The following is a 25,155-nucleotide window of genomic DNA, read 5'->3' as shown; positions in this document are numbered from 1 at the left end:
GGTAGATGCCCTATGTATGTTGAACACTATTTTTGTTTTTTGACTGATCTGTCTTTGAAGGAGAGAAATAAAAGATCAAAATTCATTCCCTAAGGAAGATGAAGTATGCTGGCAGCTTCGGACAAACTACCAGCTATGCAATCACCTTGCACACTGAGTCCAGCAAGCCTACCGGCGGTGTCCAGATAGCCCGGATGAAGGCTCTAGTCATGCTCACATTCCATGTTGTTCCGGAGGTCCAGCCTGCTTGTCAATACTATCATTCTCTCTGCGATACGGTTGCCTGTCTCTCCTTGTTTAGAACACAAAGTTCTTTCTAAGGCCACTAGCTCGGACTGGAAAGTCTAGGAGGCTGTGAATTCAGCTCACCATCACTGACTTGACTCTTTAAAAACCAGCTGAATTGTGTAAGTAGAGGTGTGTGTACAGCCACGCAGAGCTCATAGCCTCATGTACCTAGAGGGCAAAAGACTCTTTACACCCCAGAAGAACTTCTATATTTCCATATTTTCAGTGTTCTTTTCAATAAATGTTTTTCCTCAGAAAGTTCATCTGGTTGTAAATCAAGTTTACTCCAGAGCCTGTACTGGCTTTTCCCAGACCCCTACAGTACATCTAGCTTCTGGCCAAGGACTCTTTGGGGAAAACAAAGTCCACTGCTATAGCATTTTTGAACATCTTAAATGCAAGCAGAAACAGCTACCTAGTGTCTAGCAGCTACACAAGGAGGCTCAAGTACGATTATTTATTATTTCTTTTGACCAAGACCCTTCATCGTCTTTGAAAACATGAAGGTGATGGTGGCAAGATGGCGGCAGAGCCCGGAGCTGGAGGATGACTTGAGATGTTCACAGACAGCAAGCAGGAGTCCACAGTTTCTGTCTCCCTTTCCTGTAAACTTTCACTAAACGCAGTATCTTATCTTCCTTGAAAATGAAAACTTTGTAACCCCAGCATGGAGACCTCAGACCTCAGACAACACTGTCCGCTATGGGCTTTGTTAGATGGGCGAGTATCCTCAACAACTCTTTCCCCAGAGGAAGCAGGCAGAGACGTCCTTGGTTTAGGAGCCATGGCCGACGCTGTCCTCCAGGTACTGGCTGCCTGTGTCACTCCTGCTGTGGATGGTGGAGGGGATGCGGGAGGGGCGCCTCTCGGCGTTGCTGTCCTGTGAGGCACAGCAGATCATCTTTCTCATGGTGCTGTACATGTCCTCGTCCTTGTACGAGTAGATGATGGGGTTCATGACCGAGTTGAGCAGCGCCAGCAGCAGGAACCAGCGCTTCACGTGCTGCACGCCGCATTGCTTGCAGTTCAGGCCGTCCAGCAGCAGCACCACCAGCCCTGGGGTCCAGCACACCACGAAGGCACCTGCGGGGAGAAGTCAGGAAGAAGTGAGGGCTGCTCAGACCTGGGGATGCTGGTTCAGGGTTTCTGTCCCAGCCCTCCATGTTTCCTCACCGGCCGAGGAAGAGGGTTAGTGTTGGATGGCTGGGACCCCCTCTGATCATCCACCGGTTCCACCTCACTGTCATCTGCGCACCCAGGTCTCTCTATTAACAAAAGCTAACCTTCAGGAAGTAATTATAAAGTGCTCTACATATGTGTGCCCCAGAGGTTTTCCGGAGCACATCAGAAGGCTGCTGCAGCTGCTCATATTTGACAGAAGGGAACTGAAGCTCCACTCTTAGCGTCTGTGTGCACGGATCCAGCACTCCTATTCCTACCCTTTCTGCTGTTCCGGACTTCAGATTTCCTAATCACTTTCTTGAAAACGGTAGGAATGACTAACGCGCCCCACACACTGCTCCCCCACCCGCCCCACCCACGCCAAGTCACACTGTACAATGGGCTTTGTCAGGGGCAGCCACGGCGCCTAGAGCATTATCTTTCGCCTTTGATCAAGTCAAACGTTCCATCCAACACTCTCACACACTGGGGCTTCCTGAGCCGTCTGTTCTTGGTGGCATATTCGCAGGCTGTTTACTAAATCGTTTGCTGTGATCTCCACCGCCTTTGTAAGAAACCATTCTCTCGTGGTGTGATGGCTAGAAATGTGCTTTGTAGACCGTGCTGGAACATGAGCACCATCCGTTAGTAACTGGATCACCCTGACCTTCCCGCTCAGCTCGGTGATGTTGAAAGAGGTACAGTAGTCTACTGTTTAGTTAGCATAACCTCAGGCAACAGACAGCAGCTAACGTTTTATGCTTGCTATGAGCCAAACCTGGTGGGAGAAATGTTTTTCTTGATTAACTCATAGGGTCATGCTATGAGATTGGCTGCAGAGAAGTTATGTGTCTTGCCCATAATAAATTGCTCTTAGGAGACACCTGATTTCGAATGCATGCTCTCCTTCCACAGATGGTGTTCTTCACTATGGTGCAACCCATCTCCTTATCATGATATAGTTCTTTTCTCTGGGTGCCCTTATAATGCACTGCTTACAAGTCAATAAATATTCACATCAAGCTTACGATATGCTTGGGGCTGTACCAGACAGTGCTAGTGAGCAAAGAGTTAATGTGGAAAACAGAACAGGCAAGTCTACCAACTACTAGTGACTCCAATTAGTTAGAACACTCTCTGGGCAGATTTTTCTTCATTGTTCACATAAGTCTGGCCACACGTGAGTGTCAGAGCTGATGAGAAATGGTCCCCAGTACTCCGTTAGAGCCTCTAAGCTGTGGCTTTGCTTGAACTCAAATTGGATGTGTAAGAGATAACAGAAGAGGTTAGCTCTCTGTTTTATAACTATACATCACCAAACCAATTGTTTCCCCATCACACAGTGGTTTTTTCTTATCTGACTAATGTGCACAAAGAACTGGATGTGAGGTCAGAAAGAATAGATAAGTCCTCGGGCACTTACTGTACAACTCCTGAGATCCACATCATGGCAGAGAGGCTGGGCTTCCTTGGCTGTAAACCAGGGACTTTAGGGCACGTCTGGATCTCCAAACTGTGGCACAAATCCTTCGGTGGGTGTGTAATCAGTTCAATGAATTTGGACCATCTTTTAAAAATGGGGGTATAATAGGATGGAATAACTCGCAGAGTTACACAGGCCAAGGAAATTATGGTTTTATGGAAACTTTATATATTACATGGGGGTGCAATGCTGATGGAGCAGTGTAACCATATTTTTTGAGAGATATATTTTTATTACTTTTAGTGAGGTGTATTTACGTGGGTGTGTGCACATGAGTGCAGGAGCCCAAAGGCCAGAGGCATCGGATCTTCTGGAGCTGGAGTCAGGTGACTGAGAACTGCCTGACTTGGGTGCCAGGAATTGAACTTATGTCCTCTCAAGAGCAGCATGCACTCTTCATACTGAGCCATCTCTCCACAGCCCGGGGTGCTACTTCTCATTGCTGAGGCTGGTGGAATTTTTGAAAAGCGCTAGTGTGAACCAGCTTTGAGGCCCTCTTCGGCTCCAGTGGTCTGGAGTTTCCACAGCAGCAAATCTCTCTTCCTGCTGGTGTTCCTGCAGTGGGCTGCAGGGTTGTCAAGGCACCAGAGCTGAGCCAGGCCGGGCACCAAACGTAGAGACTCCGCTTTGATGTGGAGAGTCTTTTCTGTATGAGATCGCTTAATTGCAAAGAAACCCCAGTGGAAATGTTCCAACATTCCCGGGAAGAAAGGAAAAGCAGTGTCTGATTTAGACTTTGTTAAGTACACAGCAAAATTTGTAAACATGTAGCTTCCAGACCAATGGGAGGGGGTGATGGAACCCAAGGAGAGGGAAAAGCTCTCAGTATGAAAACAGGGAGTTTTCAGGTTGTGTGTATGTATGCGTGTGTGCATGTGTGTGTGTGTGTGTGTGTGTGTGTTTAAATCTTAAAAGCTTTATTCCCCACTCAGCACGTTGATTTATATTGGTCAATCAGGTGGCCTAAACACTACAAATAAACCTTTAAGTTGGTGCCTCTAGTGTGGTAACTCTCTCTCTCTCTCTCTCTCTCTCTCTCTCTCTCTCTCTCACACACACACACACACACACACACACACTTACTTTCAAATAGTGTATTCAATAATAATGTGACACTTTTTATTGTATCCCAATTAAAGGTCAGATACTGCTTTAATCATTGTATATGAGTTAACTACTTAATTTTCCATTAATTTCTTAGAAACAAGCACTAACTTTTCATCTTAGCCCTGAGGCCCAGTGCCAGCTTGATATGCTCAGAGGCACCCAGATGGTAATGGCAAGGCCGGGATTTCAAGCCAGGAAACCTGTGCTGGGCTGGATGCCTGATGCCAGGTCAGAAAATGTCTTCCTTCTAAAGGAAAGGAAGTGGAAGTGTCGCTCCTGAACTTCTAAGGTTCCCACTTTCAGTCTGTCACATTTGGCTGTGGAACAGCTTCCAAGTCCATTTCTGAGGTGCAACAGAAAGGAAAGGGAGAAAGAGACTAGAAGGCTAAGGGACAAGAGACGGACAGGAGGAGAAGAGAAGCTGGCCACGCTGATCTTCTGTTTATATGGTTTCCGACAAGCAATGAAAGGCACATCTTTGAAGAAACAGCCTAAACGTGGAGGAGGAGCACCTAAGGAATAGGTGTTTCATGCTGAGGCCCACATCCTGGGCAGTAACTGGGATAATGTAAGACTCCGCCCCCTGGAGGCCAGGTTCTCCTGGGAATGTGTAACAGAATGCAGGTATGTTGATCTAACAGCTCATTTCCTACAGGTTTCTACCATATGCCAGCTGTCAGGTATTAAACCACTCTCTCGAAATATTTTAAATGATATGTCAAGAATTGCTTGAGCCCTGGGAACCCGTAATATAGAAACCTCTTGAATGATGTGGGAAATAATGGATGGGTGTGGCTAACTGTGCTAACCCTTAAAGATGGAAGGAAAAAGGTTGAGATCCAGCCGGTAGAGTGCTTACCTGGCATATATGAAGCCCCTAGTCCTATCCACTGCCACCAAATAAATCAAATGGCAGTGCACTTGGAGAGGTAGAAGATTTGAAGTTTAAGTTCACCCCTAGTTGCATAGCGACTTAAGGACAAAATGGAACACATAAGACTCTGAGTCAAGTGAATTGGGGTGGAGCTTGGGGAGAGGAAAGATATCCTGGGAGATTCAGACCAGTTATTCCCTCCCTGTCATCAATAAATTCTAGGAGAAAAGAAAACCTTAAAGGAATGTGCTTTGTGTTTCTTTGACTCAATGCACAGACAATTATTGCTAGGAACTAACTACCAGGGTTGAAAGAAGCCCTGATAAGATCAAGTTTGCACCTAACAAAGGAATCACCATTAACCAACAGGCGTGGGTCCATCGGAGCCTCACTGGGGAGGGTGGAAGAATGCTTTTCTTGGAGAAGAGCAGACTGAGGGAAGACGTGGGTCAGCTGTCTTCTCCAACCTGCGTGTTGGTCATACAAGAGACAGGCGCGGGCTTGTCCCGAGCTGCTCCAGAAGGGCAGGTGAAACAAATGGAGGGGTCCAAAGAGCTAAGATGTGGATGTGAGACCTGGAGTAGACAGAGGTATTTAAGAGAAGCCTGCTCTTCTGCAGGCCAAGTCTCGCTGGGACAAGGGTTTCCTTTGCATCCTTCTAAGCTACATACAAAAGAGAGATTTTTAGGTTAAAATGGAAGGTATGCTGAGTCTGCTGAGCTTCATTTCATGTAGGAAACTGCCAAATTCAGTGTAACTATTAGATTCAACTTGTTGTAAAATTCAGACAGATTTGATTTTCAGGACATGCGCAAAGCTGAGTTATAAGGAAGTGCATGTGTGTATGTGTTCGTGTGTGTGTGTGTGTGTGTGTGTGTGTGTGCAGGTACACATGTGTGAGTGCACATTCACATGTATGCAGAGGTTAGAGGACAAACTTGGAGTCTATGTCTCACATGCTTTCCACTTTATTTTTTGAGACATCCACCCATCAAATGGTTCAGTCCTGCCAGCCAGCAAGTGGCAGAGAGGGACCTGTCTCCATCCACCCTTCGCGGAGATTACAATCATATACTGCTGCATTCAGGTTCATTTTGACATAGGTTCTGATGCTCAAACTTGGAATCTCAGGCTGTCACAGCAGATACTTTACCCACTAAGCAATCTCTCCAGTCCAACAAGAGAATATTCGAATACTCTAACTTCTGGTCCCCCGTGGACCTAATATCAGCATCTCTGGGAGGATGGGGAAGTGTGAAGGACTAATTGATTCCCTGGGTGAGTGTAAGATACAGCCCATTTTGTAAACTATCTCTAAACTGACCCAAAATGATCCGAACAATCTGACCCTGATAACAAAATTAGACTTCATAAATATATTTAAAAATACATGCCGGGTGATGGTGGCGCACGCCTTTAATCCCAGCACTCGGGAGGCAGAGGCAGGCGGATCTCTGTGAGTTTGAGACCAGCCTGGTCTACAAGAGCTAGTTCCAGGACAGGCTCCAAGGCCACAGAGAAACCCTGTCTCGAAAAACCAAAAAAATAAAAAATAAAATAAAAATAAAAAAAAGATATTAAAAATACAGAAAAGGGGAAAAACAGACTTCCTTAAAATGAGAAAAAAATATCTCTAGAGATTAATATATTCCCCCCAAATTTGGAAAAAAAGTTCATGAACATATGTATAAATCAATGTATAAACCCTAGCCTCAAAACTAGTCTGCAGGCAAGACACCTATATTCCTCCCCTGGGCGCTGTCAGCCTTTGGTTCTGTGTGAAATGCCTCTCACACCCTAACCTGGGGTCTACTCTTCTTTCCAAATTTAGTTCACAAGCTTCCTGCTCCACTGGACTGCTCCCATCTGTCACCTTAGGGATCTGTCCTTCCTTTTGGCCCTTCTAGCACCTTCTACTGCAATACTGGCCTGTCTCTGGGCCCCCGCCTGCTTCATCCCATGTTATCATGCCCCCAGAGCCATTGGCCAGGCGGAACATTCAGAGATTTAGATGAACTCACCACTTAAAACACACCCATATAAGATTGCTACCTTAGTCTCTCAGGTGATGAACTTTGACATTTAGAACAGCTGAGATTGAAGCCAGGGTTTAAGGCCCCGTTTTCCTACGCTGGCTCTTTAGCGTTGTGTATTATTCTCGGTGATTTTTAATGCTCAGGTCTTGTCTTTCCTAAGTCCTGTAAGCAAACAAGCTTTATCTTTATCTTAGACATGTTTCTAGTCCTCAGTATGAACCTCCACATTCATCAACAAGGGAGATTAAGTCTGATGAACCAGACTGGAGGCTACCAAGAGCCGTGTAGGCCAGGCACTGTGCTAGCTAGCTGAGCCATCAACTGCCATTGTGGACGGCGTACTAGCCTACTTCTCAGAGCCTGGCAGGAGTGGAAACCAGGCCCAATGACCTCAGCAGCTCGCAGAGAAGAGCTCAGAGGAAGTAACGTTTCTGTTGAGCTGGGTACGTAGGGCCAAGAACAATTTGCAGAGGGGTCAGAAACAGCACGAGGCACCTGGGGAATCCCAAAGAGCCCAGGATGGTTTTAAAGTAGGTGAGTGATTAAGGAAGTCAGATGGAGCCTGAGAATTGAAATCTAGGCAAGCTCGCGCACACTGCACAGGAGTTTGGGTTGGTGTAGCTCAGACTCAGGATGCCTTCTCCAACGACTCCAGAGAAGTAAGCTCGGATGCTCTTGGACATCCATTCTAGGTAATGAAATAACTTGTCTTCCAAGCATCTAACATGGTATGAGTTATGTATCTTTTTGAGAGGATTAAGGAAACATTTCTTTGTATGGTTCATAAAGGAACTCCAATAAGGAAGTCAAAGGTTTCTCAGATTTTAGCAGCTCAATGGATCATAAAATCAATTAGTATTTCACAACTGGCATGGAGAAGAAAAAAAAACACACTGAGCAAAAAGCATCATCATATATAAAGTGGAGCAAATGTGTATTTGTTTCATAAAACGTGTGTCAGTCGCACGCACGAGCATGTGTGTGCTGGGCTGGGTTTGGGAGCTATGCTGTCTCTTACTGCAGATCCCAGCTGAAAATTGAACTTAAAACTCCACCAATGGTTTTCAAATCACTTTCTAAAAGTGGATGAAGATTTCTCTCAAAGGAACCTTCTCATCATAAATTTTAGGCAGGTTTTTCTGACTAAAGAAAGCAGGGGAGAGAGGAGTGTTGATGGAGCCCCATACAGCAAATCCACTCTTATCTTTTCCCCACGAGTCTCTCTTCCCCACCACACACTGCTGTGGTTTGAAGTCACCCCCCTCCATAGCTTCACGTTTTTGAACACTTCCCCCCCCCCCCGGCTCATGGAAGTGTTCTGCCAGGCTGGGGAAGCTCTGTCTGGGGGTGAGGCCTCATTGGAGGAAGTGGGTCACTTGGGAGATGGATTCTTGGAGGATGATACGCCTGCCTCCTTCCTCTTCCTACCCCTGCTTCTTATTGGGCCCATGCTCTCAACGACGCGGGCTAAGCAACTTCTGCTGTCCTACCCTCCCTACTGTGACGGACTTGAGCCCTCTCCATGGACCCCTTCATGTTGCTTCTGCCTGGTAGTTGGTCATATACACGTCAAGTCCTTGACAGTCTCACTGGCCACATTCTGGAAACTACCACTATAATAATAATATAATATAATATATATAATATGATACTGTTGAATCTTACATCTATAAGTCTTAAGATTTCAGAGCCCAGCTTTATCCAGACTCTCAGACGGACAGGAATAGGGTAGAAAGGGAAGTCTGCTCCCACCTGCATCAGGATGGCCCCAGGGGAGGAGCTCACTTACTGTTCCAATTACTACCAAATGAGAATGAGATGTGAGCTAGGTGTCTCCCTGTTAAACCGTTCCCTTGGAAGTGCTCTAGCTTGGTTAACAATGAGAACCGCCAGCCTGGCCAAAGCCTCTGAAGACTGGCAGAAATCCACATAACAGACTGACCAGGATCTGAAAAGGCCTTGGTTTAAATGAGCAGAAGTAGATTAATTTGAGGGCGAGAAAGGAGGGCAGAACTTGAAGGCATCGCATACTTCTATCATTTTGGCAGTGAAGACAGAGAAAGAAGGGAGAATAGCTCGAAGCATGTGTCTGTGCTTACCACGCAGTGGAGACAGAAGGGCCCTGTCTGGGAGGAGGAGGCAGTTGTCCCTCTATAGGACTGGACATAGACTACGTGCGGCTTTTCTACGGTAGCGAGCAGCTGGAGACAAGGCTAGAAGTCTGAGAGCGATGGGTAGAGATGCTGATTTGGGAGCCATCAGCTGTAGGCTGCAACTGAAGCCACATGCCCTTCTGTTAGAAAATATTTACCGAGTAAGTGCATAGCGTGCCAGATACTGTCTTCGTGATGATGTCATCCGAAAGAGAAGTCTAGTTCTCTTCATTTCCAAGTGACAGGCCAGTTGTAGTAGTTACACACAGTTGTTTCTTTTTAAAAATTTTTTAGCCGGGCGGTGGTGGCGCACGCCTTTAATCCCAGCACTCGGGAGGCAGAGGCAGGCGGATCTCTGTGAGTTCGAGACCAGCCTGGTCTACAAGAGCTAGTTCCAGGACAGGCTCTAAAAAGCTGCAGAGAAACCCTGTCTCGAAAAACAAAACAAAACAAAACAAAAAATTTTAAAAAGATTTATTTATTTATTTATTTATTTATTTATTTATTTATTATGTATACAGTGTTCTGCCTGTATGTATGCCTGCATGCCAGAAGAGGGCACCAAATCTCACTATAGAAGGTTGTGAGGCACCATGTGGTTGCTGGGAATTGGACTCAGGACCTCTGGAAGAGCAGTCAGTGCTGTTACCCTCTGAGCCATCTCTCCAGCCCACACTGTTATTTCTCTTTTCTTTTTTTCTTTTCTTTTCTTTCTTTCTTTCTTTCTTTCTTTCTTTCTTTCTTTCTTTCTTTCTTTCTTTCTTTCTTTCTTTCTTTCTCCCCCCCTCCTCCTCTTCCTCCTTCTTCTTGACAGGGTTTCTCTGTATGGAACTAGCTCTGTAGACCACACTAGCCTTGAACTCACAAAGATCCGCCTGCCTCTGTCTCCCAAGTGTTGGGATTAAAGGCGAGCACCACCACCACCTCTTAATGGTGTTTTCTGTTCTTTTGGTAGCTGTTTTAGAAACTCACTAACAGTATAACTAGACTATAAATGAACTTTCTTCTCATAATCAAATAGACTAGTTTGAGTGCCATACTTGGAATAAAAAGCATGAGCTGTCTTAGTTTTTAAAGTCTAGTGGATGGGGTATTAGAACATTCGAGTCTAGCACCGAAGTGACAATGTGGTGACAGCAGTTTAAGGTTATTGGAAGCATTCAATTAAAACATCTCACATGCACATTAAAGGTCAAAACAGGGACGGTGATGCTTCAGAGGGGCAATGTGCCCTCATCCATGTGTTTAAGGTGGTTTAGCACTTCTGGGGGTGAGGTGACTCTCACAGTTAGCTTCAGCTGTCAGCTTGACACAAACCTGGAGTTGTCTAGGAAGAGGGAACCTCGACTGAAGAACTGCCCAGATCAGAAACGTCTTTATGACATTCTCTAAATTGCTAATTATGTAGAAGAGTCAAGGCCACTGTGGGCAGGTGTCCTGCGTTGTATAAGAAGGTAGCTGAGAGAGCAAGCCATGAAAGCAAGCAGCCTTTGCTTCAGTTTCTGCTCTGGGTCCCTGCCTTAGTGTCCCTTGCTGATGGGCTACAACCTGTAAGATGTGTAGCCATATTTTTTTTAATCAAAAATTCACACGTGCAACCAAAAAAGAAACTTTGACAGGAGAGTAGCTCACAAAACACCCATAATGACAAAAGCAGCCGCCCAGACTGGTCTCGCTCTGGCACATGGACTACTAATTTCATCAAACAGGAGGATATATTTTAAATCTGTTCACTCTGTTATTCTTTGTTTTTAGCCCAGGAGAAAGCCACAGAGCACAAGCAATAATACTAACCTAGGATCCGCAGGGCTGTCTGATTTACCAAAATAGAAAATTACAGCCCCACAGAAAAGTCAAGAGGTGGACCGCACTCTGGTGTTTGAAAAAATCAAAGAAAATCAAAGCAAAAATGCAAAAACAAATAGGTGTTTGAGGTTGAAGCTTTATAATATGTATGTCATATATTAACAGAATATTTAGAGGGAAATGTTCTTACAACATTAAATAATTTGTTCCATGATTTAAAAAATAATGCTTCCAGATGTAGTTAATATTCTAATTCATATTTATTTGCTCATAGGGTTTTAAAAGTTGCATGTCTAAAAGGAGTGAAAATATATAGTTTAGTAAATCTAAACAGTTTGAAATACACACTGCACAGTGAAACTGCCCACAAATATTCATCCGATGCTGTTGTTCCTGCTGTCAGGACTCCTGACTTGAACAAATAGTTTTCAGACACTTGTTTTAAATTTGTAGCCAGCTTCAGAAAGTTGGAATTCTTCGTGCCAAGCACTTCTAAAACACAGTCTGCAGCAAAGGCATGCCAGCTGCAGCCACAGCCCAGACCTAATTCTAGTCTTTAACTTGGGACAAGAGCTGGAAACCGTAAACCCTGCAAGCGGACGCTGCTCCTACCTCTAGATGCCACTTCAAGCAGCTTGCGTGTGGACCCACACTGTGTTAGTCTTACCAACTGTTCTCTCCAGGGTCTCCCGTCTGAGGAAGGGAGGAAGGCCAGTGGCGAGCATGATCAGAGAGGGAGCTGTTTGGTATAATATGAACACTGACAGACACCAATTAGTCCACCCAAGCATCTAAAGTTCTTCCCACTGGAGCCCCTCCTTTGGATCCAGAAGCCACCTTTGGTCCTCTACCCAAAATGCTATCTTTTCAACTGTAGATATGAAGCATGTTATGAGATCTCTGAGCACAAAGCCCTCCTTTGTACTGCTCCAGCGGTCACCACTGTAATAATACATTTCTGTGAGCATCATTTGCTTGGGTACTGTGATGTCCATATGATAAGTATATACAGGGCTTCATGTAGATACTCATCATATGGGCATCACATCACCCAAACGTAGTCTTTCTGGGCATGCACTGTATTATTTCAGGAAATCCCATGAGCCAGTAAAAAGCGCTCTTCCGTGGCCTCTGCTTCAGGTCCTGCCTCCAGGGTCTTACCTTGAGTTCCTGACCTGACTTCCTTCATGAGAGACTGTAAGATGAAACAAACCCTTTCCTCCCCAAGTTGCACTTGGTCACAGTGCTTTACCACAGCAGCAGAAAGCTAGCTAAGACAACTACCTCGTAGCATTTCACAGCTAATCTTACGCGCTCCCTAGATGTTCTTCTGCCTTCTTGTCTCTCTCACCTAGTATCTAGTGCAGTGTCCAGAGCTTAGCAAGTGTCCCTTGTCAGTGAAGTGAGTGTGGACTGAACATCTGACAGCGTTCTGAGCGCCTCTTCAAGACACCAGTTCTGACTGGAATCCTGAGATAATATCTCAGACTACACCCAAGACTTCCCTCGTCTGGAGCTATGAAGAATATCCATTTTAATCTGTCTCTCGATTACTTAGAAGACAGATGAAGGAGTCAGGAAGTAAAACTCACAATTATTGACTATAAGAGCCAGAAGGAGCTCTCTGTCCAATTCCAGTAATGCATAGATAAAGAAACTGGCAACAGAGGAGAGTCATGAGCAAAATTCACAGCAGACAGAATATAGGCTTCAGCCGAAACTTTACTCTCAAGATAACAAGGGACTTTCACCATCTCCTAGCTGTGAGGACCTCAGGTAAGCACTGGCATCCCAGAATGAGATACACAAAAGGGATCTCTACTGAGTTGCCAGTCTTGCATGACTCCCAGATAGTGCAGGAACAGGGTGGGACGTGAGAAACTGCACACTCGAGCATGTATGCTCACTAACAGTTGGCATCTCCTCTAAATTCATGCTGAGACTCAGTCACTGTGATAGCATTATTATGAAGTCGGACATTTAAGAGGGCCATGAGGGCAGAATAAATGTCAGTATCCTAGGAATGGGTTAATTATGTGGACAGGAGGTTTGTGACAAGATCACACTCTCTTGCCCCGGTTTCATGGATGCTCGCTTGCTCCTCTGCCATGTTATGACATAGCATGAAGCTATCACCAGATACAGGCACTATGTTTAGTTTCCCCAGCATATAAACATATAAACTTATATAGTTTATAATTTACCTGCCATGTGGTGTTCTGCTATAGCAGCAGTAAGTGGTTGTGTGTGTGTGTATGTGTGTGTATATGTGTGTGTGTGCATATGTGAGCATGTTATAGAAGGCAAAGCATGCTCCCAGGTCTGCTTACGAGTTATCTAAGCAGCACAGCAGGAGAAGGCCCAGTTTTATCTGGACAGTCAGAGCCAACATTTTCAAAGTGTTTTCTATGTCACACACTCTCTGTATATTATCACATTAAATTTTCATGGTTGTGTATTTGTGTAGCTAGAAATGCTCTCAAAATAGATATGTAAAATTCCTAGCAGATGGATATAATATCTACTCGGCATGATCCAGTCTTTTCCTTATGTGTTTTTCATTGGTGTGTTAACTTTTACTACAAGCATATCTTTGTTTCAAATAATAGACCCACTAAAACTATTTCTGTTTCGACTTTGGGCATACATCATCTTCATACACTGGATTTCTGCCATAACAAATGAAGTCAGATTGACCCCACAAACTGAGGTACCAGAGGTCATGGCTGCCTCTCTATTGCGTCTTCAGTTACTTCACTAAATGGGAGAATACAAGGGCATGAGTCACTGAGTGGCAAACTCATCACATAACCCTTGATGTAGGATCAATACAGATCAAGTATGTAAATGATGGTGTCTGATATTATAAGACCTATTCTAATTTTTATATTTATGTAAATTTATATAAAATAAAATTTTATATAATTTTATATTTATATTTATGTAAAATAAGTCACAAGGGTAAAAAAGAGGAAGTATCCAGGGCTGGCAGTCTTTGTGGCACAGGACTGCATCCTAGCTATTTGAGAGTCTGAGGGAGAAGGATTGCAAATTCAAGGCCTAGCTGGGCAACTTGCCAACCAGACCCTGTCTTAAAATACAATATTAAAAGAGAAAAGAAAAAGGATGCTTTGGAATGTAGCTCAGTGGGAGATATCTGCCATGTGCACGGCTACAGGTTCAATCCCTACGATTGCAGGGAAAAATTAAAACGCAGGTAGAAAGGGAATCGACCCAGACAGTGGCCCCAGGAAGGTCCCAGATGATCACTGACCCTCTGCTCCCAGATCACAGTGACGGCTGCTCCCATCTGAAAACAAAGGCACCAGGCAGGTGGCAGTGCCAATGGGTGGGGTGCTATGCGTTAGGGGGATGCTGACTCTCTCCAGTACCTATTTCCAGAAGGTAAGAGTCCACCTTCCAGACAACCAAAGCTTAAGTCTTCTAAGTAGAAGCATGCCCACATTTGCTTGTACCTAGATCCTACTGATCACAAATCTGTCTTTCCTTGACTACTATATTCCTACCACAGCGCACATCCATTACTTTCCAACGTGGATGCTCTCATTTCACCCAGGTATCGAAGACCAGCAGCTCTGTTGTGGTTTGAATGAGATGCCCCACATAGGCTCATGTATTTGAAGGTTTGATCCCCAGTTGTTGGTGGTGTTTGGGGAGACTATGGAACTTTTCGGATATGGAGCTTTGCTGAAGGCACTACATCCTTGGGACAGACTTCCTGGTTGCTCTCCCCGATTTTCCGACGTAGTTGAAGAGTTGGCCTTCCATCTTTCTGCTCTGTCTCTGTTCTGCCAGACCTCTCCTACTGTGGTGGATTCTCCCACTGAAACCGCAAGCCCAGATAAACTCTTTCCCCCTTAGTTGTCTTTGGTCATGGTGTTTCATTACAGCAACAAATTAACTAATATAAGAGCTGCTAGGAAATGGTTAATCCAACGACACACTGAAGGATGATGCAGGAACAAGCCACATTGGAAGACTTTAGGTAAACATTTTCTGTCTCCAGGCCATTTTCCACCACAGACACAGCCATTGGTTGTGGCAGACACTAAGGAAACAAGTCATTCCTATATGGCCAGCATAAGGAGTTAGGGCTAATGTGCATTTAAAGACTCACAAGAAAGATGGGAAAAAGAATTCATTGTCATTATCACTACTTAAAATCAAAACAAAACAAAACCAACTCTCCTTCTTAGCTCTGCTAAGAATTTGTCCTGAGATCTAGACACTGGCTCTAAGACAGAGGAAAAGCATAGTCACCCTCTTCTCTAATGACGAATCACTTGGTCAAAGAAGGCTTGAGAGCCCCTGGACACACAGACACAGGGACAGGGCCATCTGCTAAATCTTAAATCACCAGCTTCCCCAATAACTCATCCTGCTGTTTCTGTGTTTTAATGTTTCTGTTGCTAAGAGTCCAAATGACAAACATTTATGGTTTTCACTTGGCAAGGGCAACATTCAAAGGACCATTCAAATCATATTGAATACCTTCCTCTGTTACTTTCGACCATATCTGAATTTCCCCAAAACCAATTAGAATCAGTATTTACCAGAATTTGCTTCAAGGAAGTGTAATGCGACACCGTCTTTCCCTTTTAAAGATTTTTATTTAAAGTTTACTTTGCAATCAACACAGCAATGAGAGTAAGAGCAGCGGGTTCCATCCTAAGAATGCAGCAGCAGTGACTGGCTGGTGTTGGAACTGATTGTACACCAGAGGCACAAATGTGGGCTCATTATCTTAATCTCCTCGTCTCTCCCCTCCTCACAGGTTGTACTACCTCTATGGTCCTTACTTCTCATGTGCATTTAGCTATCAATTTTATCCATTCTCTCATTAAGAATTCTGATTATTTTCTATTTGGAAAAGCAATGTCAGTTAACTAAGTAACTTGCAAATTACAAAACAATTGCTTGGCTGAAGGGCTAGTATGTGATGGTAGAGTTGAGGTCTTTGGTCCATTTCTCAGCACCCCCCCCCCAATTCCATTATTCAGCTTCAGTCCTTGGAAAAACATTGCTGTCTGAGGACTTAGGCGTCTATTGAACCCTTGTCAAACCCTTATAAGGAACCAACATTAGTGTTAATTGCTCAGGATTCAAGTAAACAAGAAAGACACAAGAGCATTCTCTCTCTCTCTCTCTCTCTCTCTCTCTCTCTCTCTCTCCCTCTCCCTCTCCCTCTCCCTCTCCCTCTCCCTCTCTTCCCAATCAGTTCTTTACTCAGTGCAGCTTTTCCCAGTTTAATCCCAAAGTAACCTCCTTTGCAGAGGCCTTCTTTGTTCCATAGAAGGAAGCGGCCACCCTGGTCAGTCCCTTCAATATTATTCTGACCAGGTTCCTTCTATTGCTCTCTGCAATTATTTTTTATGGGTTGGCTGATTAACTGATTAATAGCCATTACTCAGCTTGGAAAGTAAACATGAAAGTAGGGACTTTGCCTCTTTAACTCATCGATAGGCACCAGATGTGCCGTGACGCTTGATTCGGTGAGTCAGGAATGAGGCCAAGAGTCAAGGGGTCTGACAAACATTCAAGGGCTCCCCATGTGAAGGGTGGACCTTCCACTAACCAGGATCTTTATTCTCAGCTGCCAACCTGAATTCTAACAACCACCTCAGCCTCCATGAAACTGGGAACATGTCTTCTGGGGAACCCTTCTATGGGAAAGAAGGGAGCCTTTAAATCTGACCTCAAGGTTCGCATAAAATGCAATTTGGTGCTAATGAGCAGCATGGGTCCACAGGAACCTGGGAAAACACGATGAGTTTGGCCCATGTTCAGGCTAAAGAGAGTTAAGAAGATGACTCAGTGGGTAAAGAACTTACTGTGCAAACATGAGGACCCAAGTTCAATTCCCAAAACCTACTTTAAAATAGGAGTGCATCGTGCAATCCCAGTGCAGGGAGGCAGAGAAGGCAACTCCGGAACTGGCTAGCCAGTGGCTCTAGCCCACCTGGTCAGTTCCAGGCTGTTAGGAGTCCCGGTCTCAAAAAAGTAAGGTTTTAAATGGTGCCTATGAACTGCACCTGGGGTTGTCATCTGGCCTTCACAGTCATGCACAGATGTATGCATACCTGCACACCCATGTGTACACACACATATACACACATGCATGCACACATACATACACACACGTACACACACGAGAAAAGGCAGGCCAAAGGGAAGAGCAAAGCTGAGCTTTGACCCCATTCCTCCTTCCCAAGCACCCCTCTGCACTGCTGCTATCTGCTGAACCCCCTCTTGTTGTTTCTGCTTGCTTCGTTTTATTTTTGAGACAGAGTCTCATTCTGTAGCCAGAGCAGGACTGGAATTCACAGTGACCCTTATACCTTGGCATTATAACCGTGAGTCACCACTCCTGGCTACCCTCCAAGTCCTTTACAGCTTTTTTTCCAGTATTTTTCAGCATAGCTTTTCCTATTCTGTCCTGGGTTGAGTCAAATATTCTCCATTCCCACATCTCTACATACTTATGGAGTTGAACACCAATGGATCTTCCCCCATGTGATTGGCTATATTGAGGCTGTGTCAAGAGTAGAAGCAAGGCCACAGGCACTGTGATACCTAACTTGGCATGGAGTTCCATAGAGACACGGTTCCTACTAAAAACTGGGATGGACTAAGCTCCTATCCCTCTGTTCTGGAAAGCTGAGCACAAGCTTCAATATGAAGAGCTGCACTTTACTGGACTGTTGAGCCTTTATGGTATCCAATGGAACATTCTAGTCTGTATAGCCAACCACAGACAACCCCCTTCCCGACCTCGGAACAGATAAGAGAGAAAGCAGTGTGCTTCCCCCTCTTGTCTCTTCCCACAACTGCAAATATGATTCCTAAGTCTCTACAGTAAATGCCAGGAAGTCAAGGTGATATAAACAGGGCCTGGCCTCTAAGGGTTTGTCTCTAGCTGGGAATAAAAATAACTGTTGCAAGGTAACAAAGGACACACATCAAGTGAACAGAATGGGCAGCAAGGGAGGGAGGGAAGGAGGGAGGGAGGGAGGAAGGGAGGGAGGGGGGGGGGTAATGGCAAAAGAAAAATGAAGGGAAAGATAATACTTGGGGGCTTGTGAAGAGAACACAAAGAATGAGATTGCTGGAATGTTGGTTGGACAGGAGGAATATTCATAATTTGTTCCTGTACTGGTTGATCAAACTTACACCATCGAAGCACAGCAAACACCTTCAAAATCAGGACCAGGTATGATACTATAGTAATGACAAGCTGAGACAGGGGTCACAGCAAAAGGAACCACGTGTTCTGTTATCTCAGGAACCTGAGACACCAAGGCTCCTCCTCTCATGGTAAAGGGTTTTTATCATATGAAACATGAGAAACATACGCTCTTATACAGCCCTGTTTCCCCACATTTGGGCAGTCATACACGTTGGTTCTTTGCTTGTTTTTTGATTTTGTTTTTGTTTTTGAGAGGAGGTCTTGTTCTGCTGCCCAGACTGACCTTGAACTTCTGGTCTCTGGCCTTAAAAGATGCTCATATTTTGACCTCTGGAGCAAGCACCAAGACTGTGCTGCACCCCTACATTCAGCCGTGAATAAAGAAAACACACTTATGCTATGCTACACCCTGATTAAGGAATCCTCCTTCTGAAAGTTACTTTTAGTAGTAACTGACTTGCTAGCTTTCGATTGCTAGTAATAAATAAGACTAGTAAGATAAAACATACAAACAGCTGTAAAATTTTTATAAGTTGTTAATTAATGAAGCAAAACTTCCAAATCGTGTAAATACAGAGTCAAAGGCAGATCGGCCCAAGTTTAAAGGAGTCTCTGACTGAATGGATGCTCACCAGGCTACTGAGGTGGCCCGTAAGCTAACGGTGCTTGTGGCCAAGTCCAACAACCTGAGCTTGATCCCAGGGATCCACATGATGAGAAAAGATCATTGACTACCACAAGTTGACCTCTGACCTCCACACAAATCATACCAAGTGCCCTCCCCGATATAAACAAGTAACTGTAATGCATTAAAGGTTGCCCACCTTGGTCCAGAATACAGAAAACACATCTGCTTTGTCGTTATAAAGGGAGTGTGGGATAGGATCTCACTTACACTGTGGAGTGAGGACATCTTGCTCTGTAGGCGCCCTTTCCCTCAGGAGCAGAGCACTAAAATTTCCTCTTTAAACACACGCTTCTTTGATTGCTTAAACACCTGTGTTTACTATCGTGCACAATGACTAATTTATTTTACTGATACAGACATTTTTGTTGGTTAGGCAAACGGCTGTAAGACTCGCCAAGCCTGCTTCCTCATTTGTGTAACAGAAGATAAATTCCTCTCTGGGGCTGGTGGACACATGGAAGAGGATGGAGAGAGAGAGAGAGAGAGAGAGAGAGAGAGAGAGAGAGAGAGAGAGAGAGAGAGAGAGAGAGAGAGAGAGAGAGCGCACCAGCCTTTCCCTTTGGCACGAGGTTTTGAGTCAAGACTATCTGGATGGTGATGAACTCTTTTTCTATTCCAGGAAAGATCTACTGTGGTGTGATAGGCTGAAAAGGTTGATAGGAGGCAAGGTAGCATCACACATCAATAGCTTGGCCTCTACAGACAGACCACTGGGTTCAAATCCCAGGTCCATCTGTGCCAACCATTATTTAATCTAGTAACCAGCCTGTGTATCAGCTAACATGGATACATACCTACCTGCTTCAGAGGTTGTAGGTGTAGACTACTTCTTATGTGAAGCCCAATTTATAGAGGCTACTGGTCGGCTTTAAAGATGTCCAGAATGAAACATGTCTCAGGGAAAGACTGGAGAAAAACTAAGAAACCAGAGCCATCTGGGTTACAGAAAGTAGCAACGAGGAATCCCCGGTGTGTGTGTGTGTGTGTGTGTGTGTGTGTGTGTGTGTGTAAAACATTTCCCGGTCTGAAGGATGGTGCCTTCTTAAAGATAAATTTAGCCACTTAAACCTAGGTGAATGGAACAGAGTCAGAGACCTATGAGGCAAAAGGACCCTGCTGAAATATATCAATTTGAAACCTTTCGTATTGACTCCAAAATGCCTTAGGTATTTGGTTTTATCATTGTTAGTTCTGTCCTTTTTCATGTCTATTTTCTCAACTAGATCAGGTATATAGCAAGAAGTGGGTCCATATAGAGAAAATTTACATTCATATCCCCAGGTTTTTTCTTTGCACACTGTTGTTACAGAGTGGGAACTGGATCAATATCTATTCATGAGTCAATGATCAAATTATTGAATAAATAAATGGGCTTGCTGATACTTGTAGACACTTGCCCAAGTGTAAGATGACCTCCGAAAACTAAGAGACCAGCAGTTTACAACCCTCAGAGAGAAATGCCAGGCAGGAGCCCTTGGCAGCTGAGAGTCTAGAGAAGCAGAGAATCATTCCTCCAACCTGGGGCCTCAGTCTTTTTTCCTGAACAGCAGTTGTGTTATGAATCATCCTGTCTGCTCAGCAGTTCTAATTACCCTTGCCAGAACAAAGGTATTTCATGGGTCTTTTGCAAGAGTGTTTTGCTTTTGGCAGATGATGTGCTTTTAGGCAATTAAAGTGCTTAACACTATGCCTGCATCTCAGATGAGATGGAGTCCTTGGTGCCCCTGAGAGAGAGTGCTGAGCCACCAATGGTAAAGAGACAGGCGGTGGGAAGTCGGGAAGAGCTCGTGCAGATTGTTAGCTAGCTTTACTCCCCTTTGCATCACCTGTTATCCGGGCCACTGTAAAAATCAAATGGGATATGGTTCCTACCTTTGCATAGAAACTTATGTTCTTGTTTGTAAACCCAAGTGAAGAGAATGGGATTTGGATCTGGAATTAAACAATGTGATGAGCGGCGATTCAGTGGCTTAGAGCACTGACTGCTCTTCTAGAAGACCCGGTCACTACTCTCTATAACTCCCATTCCAGGGCATCAGCATGGTCTTCTGCCCTCCATGGGCACCAGATACAAACGTAGTGCACAGACATATGTGCAGGCAAAACACACCCGTGCACATAATAAAATAAATTAATTTTAAATTATTTGATTGGGGAATGTTTAGAACATGCATAAATAATTCAGTTCTATGACATCTACTTGTAAAATATCCTCCTTGATATGATCAAGGCACGTTATATGCACATGTGAAAATCTCATAATGACAGCCATTATTGTGCGTAATTATCTGTGTTAATAAAAACATTTAAAAGTGCAAATACACATATGCAAATAAATAGCTTCCTTGGTTGGCTGGACTACACCTACTGATACAATGGGGTTTGATCTGAAAAGCTAACTAAGAATTTGGAATTTTGGGAAATAAGGTCTTAGTTTGGATTTGGAGCAGGAAGAGTACTGGACCAACAGCCTGGAAACTAGTCAGGCCCTGAGGACTAGGGGACAAGCAGAGGAATGTCAACAGCCTAGTGTCAACAGTCTTGTGACTGTGATTAACATCTCAAATGAACCCTAATAAAGCTGTCTTGGCTGGGACTGACACCTGGGTCCATGATGGATGACTTCACACCTCAACCTCTTGCCCTGAACCTTCCACCACCTGTGTTCTCACGCTCCTGCGAACAGTGACCCCCCACCTGTACTCAGGTGAGGTGAAATGTCCTCAGCTATAGTGAACAACTCTCCCATCTGCCCAGATGTCCAGACATCCGGGGTGTCATCATTTATACAGCACTCCACTTTATATGAGAAAAATCACCAGGTACCAATGGTCCTGCATCCTTCTCCCCAATCTATCTATCTCTCTGAGTGTGGTTATATCAGACCCCATCAATTCTATATATTAACCTAAGAGTCTCTCAAATGACCTCCTGCCTCAGTGTTACCCACTTCAGTGCATTCCCGTATATGGTCAGCCATTTTTAAATAAAATAATGCAAGTCTAACCAAGCTACCTTGTAGCTTAAAAGTCCTCTGGATACAATCCAAAGTCCACCGCCAGAAGCGCAGGCAGGATTCACGGCCTCACCCAACTGATTAGCCAGCTTCCTCTCTGCTCTGAGTAAGTCCTCTTCAGGTGACTGCCTCCTGTCTTCTGTCTTCCATTCTGGGGACTTGGTCCCTGAGGATCCTTCTGCTTTCAAAGTACTTGACAATGTACCAGGGCCTCTCCCAACTGCACAACTCACAGCACCCAGGCTCAGAAAAGTGACCCTTTATACTGTGTGCCATCATTTGATGCTCATGTGTATCCTTCAAGGCCATTTTCCCCTTTTGTAGAATAAGGAAGCTGTCTCAGACAAACTGAGAAAACATCGTCTGGTCTGGAAAGCTTGCATGAGTCTCAAAAGCAGGGACCATCTTCCAGATGCTTGCTCCCAAGATCCCATGCTGATACAGAATTTATAGTGATTTGCCTTCTCAATTGTCTGTGCCATAGGCTAGGTCTCATATAGGATGCTTAATAAATATTTGTGGATTCAATAAATAATAACAACCTCATGGTACGCATAGTTCAAATCTCAGCTCTTCCCATGACTGACCATGTGACCTTGAGTATGTGGCCTTCTCTGCCTAGAGTGGGGATGACGATCCCACTCTAGAGAGAAGAACAAAATCAATAAACAACTGTAGAGTGCTTCAAAGGGTACCTGGCACCCAGTGAAGATCGGAAGTGTTTGCTTTGAGGCTAGCAGCATTTAACAGCAAAGAAGAATCTACGGGTACTTGTAGAATGGAATGCATGTCACCCACAGGGTTCTACAGGAAAGAACAACAGCAGAGATAACACGACAATCCCTAAACACATGCTGGACCTAGAGCCAAATAACATCACTCCAAGAGACTTGCTATACATCACTCTGTTAAGGATTCCTGCCGAGCTACAAGCTAAGAAGGGCAGCCAGAAGTGTCATTCTGAGCAAGTACACCGCTAGCTTGCACAAAGGATGCATTCCTATACATTCCTACACACAAGAAGCGGCTCACAAGAAAACCGAAAGGAGAGGTCTCCTTACACCTGTGAGAGTGCTCGGGATGGAATACCTTCCCTCTACAAGCATTTTTTTTTTCTGAACAGTTTACTAAGGATGGGAAGAATCGCACCCTCAGACAGGGGAGCGGGCTTAGTTGTGTATAGTCTTCAGAGCAGGGCAGGTATCTCATTAAAACAATAACGTGGTTGAAAAAAAAACACAACCCAAGGAGATAACAGTGTGCCAAGAGTTTGTGCAGTGGTTAAACATCACGTCCCTGGCTGGGAGCAGCATCTCTTGTGCAAAGGTTATTGGAAGAGAGACTCTGCTTCCAGAAAACACTGGATGGTTTTCACCTGGAACTTTAGTCAGAGATGACCCTCTGCGGACCTTCATCCTCAGAGCTGTGACGTATCTAGGCCATCACTGAGTTTTTATATGAATGGAGTCCAGGTCTTCAGTCATAAGCAGTTACCCTGCCTTTGGCAACCCTTGGTCTTACGAACGACAGCATTTTCATTTGGCTCCATATTTTTCTTTTCTAGATCATAGCCCATAACTGACTTCCTGAAGCCTCTTATCCCATTTTCGTGTACTATATTTTAAATGCCACTTAAAACACAAGCATAATCATAAAAATATTTATCTAAGAGATCTGCAAAGATAACCAGTAATTTCTTATGACACATAGTGTTTGATTTGCTCATTAACTTAATCAAAACATTTAAAAACAACAATAGCTCATTACAACAAAAATGATCAGCTATAATGTCAACATTTGTGAGATGGAAGCAAGAAGATAGTGTGGTCAGTCTGGCTGCCCAGGTAGGAAGGACCCTTTCAAACAGTCAAAACAAAGCGACACAAAGGAAAGGAAAGGAAAGGAAAGGAAAGGAAAGGAAAGGAAAGGAAAGGAAAGGAAAGGAAAGGAAAGGGGAAAGGAAAGGAAAGGAAAGGAAAGGAAAGGAAAGGAAAGAAAAGGAAAGGAAAGGAAAGGAAAGGAAAGGAAAAGAAAACATTAACAACAAAAAGTCCCATCTGGAATGTTTTTTCACTAAAGGGGAAATTTCCTTTAGAGAAGAAAACATAGATGATGGTCCCGAATGGAAGTCTACAGAATTTCACTGACTCCTCTGCTAGTCTAGATGCTTCCTGCTCTGCAGTTTTGAGCCAGTTCATGTATTTAATTTCATGTTCTAAGACTAAAAAGGACAGATACAAATCAAAGATCTCCACTCTATAGCGGAGTTATAACCACTGCTATGTGCATATTCCTCTCTTAGTCTCTCTCTCTCTCTCTCTCTCTCTCTCTCTCTCTCCTCTCTCTCTCTCTCTCTCTCTCTCTCACACACACACACACACACCCCTCCCTCAGTCAAGCATCCTCACATGGTTACATAGATGATGTCCATGGAAAACACAATTCCCCTGTTGATCAAAATTAGTTTCTTTCAAGTGCCCGACCTTGACTATGCTGGACCAACCAGAATCCCTTTCCTAGATCCCAGCTTCCGGACAGACAGAATAGTCATAGGTATCAAGGGATGGGGGTCAGAACTCTAGCCCTGAGTTGGATAAGCTGAGTTAGTTAAAGGGAATATGCCGGGGGTGGGCATTGTGATATAAGCACCCAGCTGCAGGCTTCCACGTTTTACACAAACAGAAACCGGCAGACGTGAATGAGCATCAGGAGAGAAGCTCAGAAGAGAACCGGACAGGAAGAAGCCCCAGCATGCCCGGGGCTTCCCAGCCTTACCCCTGGCTGCCCCAGCACATGATGTCCACACCCTGGCATCATCTAAGACTGCTCCTCTCTTTTCACTTAAGTAAATGTGAGTCTGTCCCTGTTTCTGAAGCAGGAGGACAGCTAGTGTGTACAATGGAATGCTGCCTTTATACAGAGCTTCCAAAGCTGGAATTGGTCCTCTATCAGGTGCTACACTTTCAGGGTCTCAAGCCAAAAACAAACAAACAAACAAACAAACAAACAAACACCTTGATGCACTCACCAAAGCCCAAAATTTCCCAGAATGTGAGAAAGCCCTCACGTGGTACAGCGATACTAGAGGCTCTGACGACTCAAATGAACCCACAGACATCTTGCTCTTGACACTTTTCACTTCGTAAAGTAGAGCTCTGAAGACATGCTCTAAGTGAAACCCACTTAAAGAGATTCATTTTTCCTCTGATAAAAAATGAGTGTTATTATAGCAAATGACAAACCTCCCCAGCTCGCCTCCTCATCATGGTCTCAGAACTGTCCTTTAAAAAGATCTCCTCTGGGAAAGTACTCATGAGCAAGCAAATTCTTTTCCTC

General features: G+C 44.4%; 1 protein-coding gene across 1 annotated transcript in view; it reads right to left on the bottom strand.

Moving 5' to 3' along the window:
* Nucleotides 1-1,063: 1,063 nt before the first annotated feature.
* Lpar3 (lysophosphatidic acid receptor 3) overlaps nt 1,064-25,155 on the bottom strand; it is a 40,346-nt gene continuing 16,254 nt past the window's right edge. Inside the window, exon 2 of the mRNA XM_038310865.1 lies at nt 1,064-1,371. Coding sequence (XP_038166793.1) covers nt 1,064-1,371 — 308 coding nt within the window. The remainder of the gene's footprint in view (nt 1,372-25,155) is intronic.

This window comes from Arvicola amphibius, chromosome 14 (assembly GCF_903992535.2).
Source record: "Arvicola amphibius chromosome 14, mArvAmp1.2, whole genome shotgun sequence".
Classification (NCBI taxonomy): domain Eukaryota; kingdom Metazoa; phylum Chordata; class Mammalia; order Rodentia; family Cricetidae; genus Arvicola; species Arvicola amphibius.
This window is presented reverse-complemented; position numbering and strand designations above follow the sequence as displayed.